At 43.0% G+C, this 9,549-nt stretch overlaps 1 protein-coding gene across 1 annotated transcript in view; it reads right to left on the bottom strand.

The window, feature by feature from the left end:
• Window positions 1–422: 422 nt before the first annotated feature.
• PDHX (pyruvate dehydrogenase complex component X) overlaps window positions 423–9,549 on the bottom strand; it is a 72,650-nt gene continuing 63,523 nt past the window's right edge. Inside the window, exons 10-11 of the mRNA XM_033010807.2 lie at window positions 7,501–7,565; window positions 423–1,938 (exon numbers count right to left, since the gene is read on the bottom strand). Of these exons, the coding sequence (XP_032866698.2) occupies window positions 1,674–1,938; window positions 7,501–7,565 (330 nt within the window). The 3' untranslated portion in view covers window positions 423–1,673. The remainder of the gene's footprint in view (window positions 1,939–7,500; window positions 7,566–9,549) is intronic.

Below are 9,549 nucleotides of genomic sequence, written 5' to 3'. Positions count from 1 at the left end.
GCCTCTGAGTTACAATTCAATATACACTAACAATGAAAAACTTTCTACTTACATCTTTATTCTATCCATGCAAAGAAGAGCATTACTCAGAAAATATTCAGTGTGCAAAAGTTGACCATTCATACTGGAACCTCTATGAGATTAAGAGATCACAGCTAGTTTTTCATCACAATACTGCTGCTGCAACTATCTTGGTTTTTAAGTTAACCACAATATACCACAGAGCACCTTAAAAAAATGTATTTGTAATGTTTTGTGGTACTGAAGAAGGTATCTGAGTTGGGGCAACTTTAAATTTATAAAGTGTACTTGTTCCCAAATTAAGTCAAAGAAAAGCTATTAATTTTTTAACACAAAATGTTGTTTTCAATAAACGTTGGTTCCATCAAAAACTAAAAATCAACACCACTGAGATTCCATCCTTCAGGGAGAATACATTTATTCAGACAAGTTTATTCTCCTCTCTACCCCTATGCAAGGCATTAGATTGTGCAGTCATCTTAAAATACTGGAAAAAATAGATGCATCTACAGTTTAAATGTGTTTTAATAAGTTCTAATTATATGAATGAAGCCATAGATTTCAACTGGTTACTTTATCTATGTTCTAATTTAGTGTCTTGGAATTTCCTGTAATTTCTTTTCCCTATTCATCTCTGCAGTCATCTTGTTTTCTTCAATGTAGCTTATAGAAAAAAAGAAGATAAAGAAGTGTTATATCTGCAATATAAATGAAATTAAACCAAAACTTTTTTGGTTTGTAATTTCTTTGCTCTTAGTAGGAAACCATTGAAGTAACTGTCAAAATCCTATAAACCTTATTTCAATTTAATTTGGATGGCACAACATGCCAGAGAAGTCTTCTGTAAATTGAAAAACTTTCTACTGTAGTATTATAATTTAGCTACTCAGTTACCTCGGTATTGACTGGGACTCATAGCAGCACTTTGCTCAATTACGATTCTTGCTTTCCTCACTCTAAAGCTAGATATTTAGTCCTTGAATAAAGCATCCCACCTGAGCACAGGAAAGACCTGATCTACAGGAAAGATGGGGAGGGACACTTTACCAGGGCCTGTTGTTATTGTACAAGGGGTAATGGTTTTAAACTAAAAGACAGATTTTGACAAGATATAAGGAAGAAATTGTTTACAATGAGGGTGGTGAAACACTGGCACAGGCTACCCAGGGAGGTGATAGATGCCCCATCCCTGAAAATGTATAAGGTCAGATATGACAAGGCTCTAAGCAACTTGATGTAGTTGAAGATGTCCCTGCTTTTTGCTGATGTGGGGGGAGGTGTGGTGTATGGGGAACTAGAAGGCCTTTAAATGTCCCTTCCAACCCAAACTATTCTATGATACCCTCCTAAATTTCATAAAGTTTTCTTGAATTTTCCTTTACAGAAGGGATTGACTTTTTCATGCAAACGTGATGTGCCATTAGTACTCAGTGTTTGAAGAACTGTAGTATGTTAAAGTCTTTTAGCTACAAAACCTGGTCATTGCAAAAGACTAAACCCATGAAAATTAATATGTTTTCATTTTAATTTAATAAGTTAAGTATTTTAACTGTCCATCTCACAGTAGCTATTTACTCCTCTATACAGAAAAATAATCCCAAGTACGTAACAGCTATCTATGTTGTCAAAATAAGAAGCAATCTTCACTGAGTTTAATACAAGGAAAGTCGCATCGGATTCTCTATGTTGGCTTTCAAGGTCTCCAGAAACTTTGAAGCCAGTTCATCATCTACCACCCGACCATCACTTGAAAGAGTCACTGTCATGAGTTGATGCCGCTTAAGTTTCTCATTCCCTTCTTCATCTTCCACAATCTTGAGCTCTGGTCTTGCTCGGCCCACAGCCAGGATGCAGGCCTGCGGAGGGTTTATGACTGCAGTGAAATCATTGATGCCAAACATGCCCAGGTTGGAAATACTAAATGAAAGAGAAAAGAGTTACCAGTACTATCAGAAATTATACATCCCATAGAAGAAATAATTTATATTCAGTGACTACTATGACCTAATTCTCTCCCAAGGCCAAACCCATTAACTTCTAAATAGATCTGAACTGAATTTCTGTTGAGCACGTTCAGACTCCCAAGGCTTTGGGATTTTTGCAATTACAAATAATGCACCTTTTTAAAAGTCTAATTTCTTTACAACAATATACCCTTGCATTCCACACACTAAAGGCAGAAAAGAGGACAGGAAACTGGTATCTTCAAATAAACTTTGCCTGTCTTTGTTCTGTGTCAAATGTCCTTTAGATTGAACCTCACAACTTTTAAACTACAGTGGCTACTGATAGCCAAGTGACACAATTTGGGCATCTAGATATCACTCAGGCATAGGAAAGCCTATTCACACCTTTCTCCTATGAACATAGAATCATGGGATGGTTTGGGTTGGAAAGGACCTTTACAGGTCATCTAGTTCCACCCCCCCTGCCCCGGGCAGGGCCCCCTTCCCCCAGGCCAGGGGGCTCCCAGCCCCGTCCAACCTGGCCTTGAACCCTTCCAGGGAGGGGGCAGCCACAGCTGCTCTGGGCACCCTGGGCCAGCGTCTCACCACCCTCACAGGAAAAGATTTTTCCTTATATCTAATCTAAATCTGCCCTCTTTCAATTTCAAACCATTACCCCTCATCCTATCCCCACACCCCCTGATCCAGAGTCCCTCCCCCCCTCTCCTGTCCCCCCTTTAAGGCCCGGGAGGCCGCTCGAAGGTCTCCCCGGAGCCTTCTCTTCTCCAGGCTGAACCCCCCAACTCTCTCAGCCCGGCCCCCCAGGGTTGCTGCTCCAGCCCCCCCAGCATCTCCATGGCCTCCTCTGGCCCCGCTCGAGCAGCTCCGTGTCCTTCTGCTGTTGGGGGCCCCCGAGCTGGCCCCAGCACTGCAGGGGGGTCTCCCCAGAGCGGAGCAGAGGGGGAGAATCCCCTCCTTCGACCTGCTGGCCACTCTTCTCTTGATGCAGCCCAGGACACAGTTGGCTTTCTGGGCTGTGAGTGCACATTGCTGGCTCATGCCCCTATTTTCATCCACCAGTACCCCTAAGTCCTTTTCCACAGGGCTGCTCTCTGTTGTTTCATTGCTCAGTCTGTATTGATACTTGGGATTGCCTCAACCCAGCTGCAGGACCTTGCACTTGGCCTTGTTGAACCTCAAGAGATTCAGACAGGTCCACTTCTCAAGCTTGTCCAGGTCCCTTCAGATGGCATCCCGTCCCTCAGGCGTGTCAACTGCACCACTCAGCTTAGTGTCATCTGCAGACCTCCTGAAGGTGCACTCGATTCCACTATGTCATTGATAACATATCAAACAGTACTAGTCCCAGTATGGACCCCTGAGAGACATCATTCATCACTGACCTCCACCTGTACATTGAGCCATTGACCACTACTCTCTGGATGCAACCATCTAGCCAATTCCTTATTCACCAAATAGTCCACCCATCAAATCCATCTCTCTCCAATTTAGAGAGAGGGATGTCGGGGGGACCATGTCAGAGGCCTTACAGAAGTCCAGACAGACGACTTCCGTAGCTCTTCCCTTGTCCACTGATGTTCCATCACAGAAGGCCACTAGGTTGGTCAGGCAAGACTTTCCCTCCGTGAAGCCATGCTGGTTGTGTCAAATCACGTTCCTGCCCTCCATGTACCTTAGCATAACTGCTAGGAGGATCTGTTCCATGATCTTCCCAGGCACAAAGGTGAGGCTGACAGGTTGGTGGCTCCCAGGGTCCTCCTTTCTACCCTTTTAAAAAATGGGTGCAATGTTTCCCTTTTTCCAGTCACTGGGGACTTCCCCCGGCTGCCATGACTTTTCAGATATCCTGGAGAGTGGCTTGGCACCTACATCAGCCAGTTCCCTCAGGGCTCTGGGATACATCTTGTCGGGTGCCATAGACCTACATGTATGTTCAGGCTCCTCGGGTAGTCATGAACCTGATCTTCTCTTGCAGTGGGAGGGACTCTGCTCCCCCAGTCTCTGCCTTGAGGTCCATCCACTCCAGAGGTGTGAGAAGAGAGGTTGCCAGTGAAGACTGAGGCAAAAAAGTTGTTGAGTACCTCAGCCTTCTCCTTGTCCATTGTTACCAGTGTGCCGCTCTTGCTCATCAGGGAGTGGTACGCTTTCTTTGACCTTCCTTTTCTGGCTGACATACCTGCAGAAGTCCTTCTTATTCTTTGTGTTCCTTGCCAAGTTCGGCTCTAGCCATGCCCTGGTCTTCCTGACCCCATTCCTACACAACAAGGCAGTGTCCCTATACTCCAGAGGATGCCTGTCCCTGGTTCCACTGCCTGTGCATTTCCTTCCTGCCCTTTCATTTGACCTGTCTCTGGTCAAATAAGAGTCTCTTGCCTTCCTTCCCCATTTCTTACACCTGGGGATCAAGAGCTCTTGAGGTCTGTGGAAAGCATCCTTAAATGCCTGCCAGCTCTGTTTTGCCCCCTCATCCCTGAGGGCAGTTTCCCAGGGGATCCTATTGACTAACTCCCTGAACAGCTGGAAGTTTGCTTTCCTAAAATCCAGGGTCCTGACTTTACCCTTTGCCTGACCCATACCTCTCAAGACTGAGAACTCCACCAGTGCATCATCACTGCAGCCCAGTCTGCCTCACATCTTGACATCAACGTTCACTTGCACTGGTGACCATCAGGTCCAGTATCACATTCCCTCTGGGAGGGCTGTCTGTTGCCTGGCTGAAGAAGCTTCTGGATTGCGTATAGATCACGCTGCTACTTTCCCAGCAGATGTCAGGCCAGTTGAAGTTCCCCAGCAGGACGAGAGCCTGTGAGCCCGATGCCTCCTGTAGCTGGAGGAAGTGTCCGTAGGCTCCCCTTGACCAAAAAACCCCACCACTCACTCAAACCCAGGTCAGGCGGCCTGGAGTACACACCAACCACAAGGTTCCCTTTGTTGCCTTGGTCTCTAATTCTTACCCATAAGCTTTCAACCTGCTCGTGGCCATTCTTCAGAGACAGCTCTTCACACTCTATACATTTCTTGATGTAGAGGACAAACCTTCCACCCCTCCTTCCTTGCCTGTCCCTTCTGAATGGACTATAGCCTTCAATAGCTGCACTCCAGCCATGGGATTCACCCCACCAAGCTTCAGTAATGGCAACTGGGTTGTAGCTTTCTAGCAGCGCTGTGGCTTCCAAGTCTGCCTGTTGGTTGCCCATGCCGCATACACTGGTGTAGAGACACTTCAGCTGGGCTGTTGGCTCTGTCACCTTCTTAGAGGAACACCCCTTAATTCCTGTGAGGTATTTCACTGCTCTTTCCTTGTTGTTTCCTTCTACCTCAGGAGCCCCTGGCTCATCTCTGTATGACTTCCACTGTGCTCCTGTAGCCAGCATGTCTCGGAGCAACAGGCTGAGGGCCCTTGCTAGTGCCCCATCCCTCTAACCTTGGCATGTCATCCCACAGTTGGTCATGGACGAGCCTGATAGTATCCCCCTCCCCCTTCAAGTCTAGTTTAAGGCTCTGCCAATGAACCCTGCTACCTTGCGAGCAAAGACCCTCTTTTCCCTTTGAGAAAGGTGAATCCCATCTAATGCCAGCAAACTGGGTGCTATGTAGGCCATTCTATTATCAAAAAACCCCAAATCGTGGTGGCAACACCAGCCACGGAGCCATATATTAATAGACTGTTTCTTCCAAAGTCACTGCCCGCAACTGGAATATTGCTCCAGATTCCCTTACCAGCTGCCGCAAGGCCCTGAAGTCTCTTTTGATCACTCCTGAACTATTTGTTATGGCTTCATTGCCAACCATGCGGAAGAGCATTAACGGGTATTAGTCTGAGGGCCATACCAGGACAGGAAGTTTCCTAGTGATGTCCTTAACCTGGGCCCCAGGGAGGCAGACTTCCTGAAGAGAATGATCTGTCTGGCATATTGGACCATCTGTTCCCCTCAGAAGGGAGTCACCTACAACTATAACTCATCTTGTCATCCTCGTGGAGGTGGTCATGATACAGGGCAGTAGGCCTTTCTGACCTTGGCAACACCTGTGGTATGGACGGTCCATCATCCACATCATCCATTGACTGGCCTTCCACATCCGGTGCCTCATACCTGTTGGACAGAGGCACCTGGGAAGGTGAGGTGGGCAAGGAGTGGGTTCACCTGCAGCCCTGAGCATGGATTTACCTCCATTTACTTCTGTCCTTTTAAGCTACCGCCTTCAGCCTGGCAGGGCGAGAATACAGGATCCCCTTGATCTTGTTTTTTTTCTGGTGGCTGCTCCTGTTTGTCTCAGAGAGGGCAGAGCATTGTTCCACCAGCCTATCTATTTCTCAGACTCCTTGATGCTCCTTAACCTTTCTACTTTCTCTCATAGCTCTGCTACCATGCTGAGCAGATGATCCACCTGGTCAAATCTCACACAGCTGTTCTCACTACTGCCTTCTGTTATCAGTGAAATACCCACAGTTATTCACTCTCAGAGGCCATCTGTGTTGATGAAGACATCCAAACTTCCACTGCTGCATTTCCATATGATTTTTTCTGCTGAAAGGCTTGGAGATTTTTTTGACCAGTCCTCCAGCACGAGAGCCACATACTCCAGACAGTTGCAACTCAGGCACATTAATATACATTACAGCAATGTTTCTGCAAAAGTCTGTAGTATTACTCTCATGACAAATAATCTATTATAGAAGATATGATTAACATAAGCATTCAGAATTGGCTTTTAAAAAATTGACAAAAAAATGAGCTAAGCTAAAGTTTATGTAACAAAAAATGTTGCTTGATGATACTGTGTCACAGAATACATTAAAATATTAGAAACTTGGGGAATGTAAAAAGTCAGCTGAGAAATCAATTGTGCAACAGTGTCACTACATTTATGCTAATGTTTTACACACGCTATTTACTTCTCATTACTGAGTTCACTAGCTCTTGCAGATTATGTATTATAGAAAAAATACTAAATATATACTATGTAAAATTGATCTACTGAGTTTTTAATGTTTCAGTTAGAAGTAAACTGTAAGAGTTAATAACACAAATTTGCTGTAACTTCTTTCTGTCCCTCTTGAGAAATTTCTCTGAAGAGTGAACTGAAGACAAACTGCACATCACTGTTGCTATACCTCTGTCAAATAACTCATTTTAAAATATTTATTTTAAAACTATTATCAATGGGTTTTTCTAATTCCAGAGTGCAATTGAAAACACAAACAAACAAAAACCCCAACATTCTTCTGCAATTGGGAAAAATTAGATGCAAAAATAAAAGTCAGATCAATCTCAGCATGAAAAAACAAATTTCACACCAGGCTTAGATGAAATAAACCTGTACCAAGATATTTGTTTCCCCTGATACAGGACATTCTGCCTAGGTTTGGCCCTCAGAAACATCATATGGAGTGTCATCCTAAATGGAGCAAGACTTTAAAAGGCAATGCATTAACACACTGTGGAACAGCTGAGGATAAAACAGTTCTGAACCCACACTGCACGTATTGAATGCTGCTAGAGAGTTTTACCTAAAAGATCCTCCCTGGTACTCTTCTGGTAACAGCTTTCCATCTCTTGCTTTCTTTGCTAGAGCCTAAGTAAAATGAAAGAAGAAAAAGGAGAGAGGAAGTGTTTTAATAGACTTATTCTTTTTACTTCAGTAAGACATGGTAAATACCATACAGCCATTAAAAAGTCATCTGCTTTTGGAATTAGGGAAGCACCTCAGCAACACTGTTGCTGCAGCTGCAATGATTTAGCAAAGAGACTGGGATACAAAACTTAATTTTCCCAATGATACTGGCTGTTTAATAAAATCTGTTCTCTCATCTCACAAACCTTGCTCCAGTTTCCACAATGGACCCACCATTCCCTCTGGTGTTTTTAGATTATAAAAATTTCTATCAAAATACTGATGAGAAATTCACAGTATTCTTAACATATTTTATTAAAGAAACTGCCATGCACCACTTTAGAACTTTTTAGTAGATTGAGAGAATATATTTATTCCAGCTAAGCATTTAAGTACCCTAAAGACCACCCTTCCTGTGACCTCCAGTTCATTTGTGAGACTTTTCTACTTCTAAACAGAAGGAACTGTCCATAGAAGTTTTGTTCAAAAAAGAAGTTCCAGGAGTTCATGCTATGTTCTAAGGTAAGATCACAGAGAAAAGGAACTTTATCCACACCTAGGGTGTTTCTAGCTCAGTGGTCTCCTTAGATGGAATCCTTAGTGGGAATCAGAATGAATAATTCTTACAGTAGGTGTCACATAAGGAAGAAAGGACTGTGCGGACCTCAAGAGAAATGGTGGGTGAAGGGACAGTTCTTCAGCCACCGACATGTTCCTTACACTCTGTGAGTACCCAATGGAAAAGGTGCCAGATGACTTCTCCATTAGTAGCAACCTTTTCAAAATCAGGAGCTCTTCAACTGACAGCAGAGACTGAAGTGGGAATATATGCAGGACAGATGATCTGTCCTATCCATACAGAATACATTTAGTGTTTTTGGCTTGTATCATATTTATTCCACATTTCGAAAATCACATGGAAAATGTTGCATTGTGGCAATTGCAGTATTATGACATTTTAAGAAAAATAACTGTTTCCAAAAGCACAGTCAGGAAAATAGACTCAGATCTGCTTCTGGGAAGACTAATAAAAGCAACACAAGTCTGTTTATATTTTCCTTCTGGTAAAAAGAATAAAAGTAATGATAGTTTCCAATAATTTTATTATGTTAGGGAAATTTCTGTGGAAGAGAATAAAAACCAAAATCTACTCTATTACAATATGAAAAAAAGTAATACCTCACATTTGTGAAACTTTCTGAGGAGAATATTATTGCATGAATCCCCTCTGTTTTCTAGGAATTTACCACTCACTTTTTAGGAATGCTACTGCTGTTTTCTAGGATTTTTCCCATGTTCTTCCTAGGAATTTACCTTTTCTTCTCCTTCCCCCCCCCAAATAATTCAGGCTTACACCAAGTTTTACAAAACTCTGACACCCTTACTATGAATTAAGAAGTTCAAAGGACACACTGAATTTTATTTTAGGCTTTTATTCATCTCTGGATAATTAGTGAACCAGAGGACAATACACATGGGAACAGCATTCACACAACTGGGTCAATATGAACATAATGCATATGTGCTATTGCATTATTTGAATGATGAAAATATGGTGCTAGGATGCACGTGATCTGTAAGGAAGTTAAAATTAACATGCAGCAGAAGGGGACATATAAGTAATCTACACAAAGAAAGTATCTGCTAAACTACAGGGATACAGGTAAAGAAGTAGCTGCAGTTTCAGTTTGTGCCTCCCACATGTGCATGTCAGGTACCCATTTATTTCAATAATTCAGTGAAGAAGATGAAAAGCAAAATTATGTTGGTGTGGACACCTGCAATCTATGTGACCCAATGACTTCCATATTGAGTAGTGTGAGTTAGATTAAACACATTCCGTTTTAAATGAAAGGGGAATGCTTATTTTATCATGGCCCTATTAAACATAATGCAAGCACAGACTCCCATTATGGGAACTACAGGACACTACTTTATGGTAGGA

Source organism: Tyto alba, unplaced genomic scaffold (assembly GCF_018691265.1).
Source record: "Tyto alba isolate M040663 unplaced genomic scaffold, T.alba_DEE_v4.0 Super-Scaffold_18, whole genome shotgun sequence".
NCBI classification, from domain to species: domain Eukaryota; kingdom Metazoa; phylum Chordata; class Aves; order Strigiformes; family Tytonidae; genus Tyto; species Tyto alba.
The sequence above is the reverse complement of the archived record's forward strand: the minus strand, read 5'-3'. Positions and strand labels throughout refer to the sequence as shown.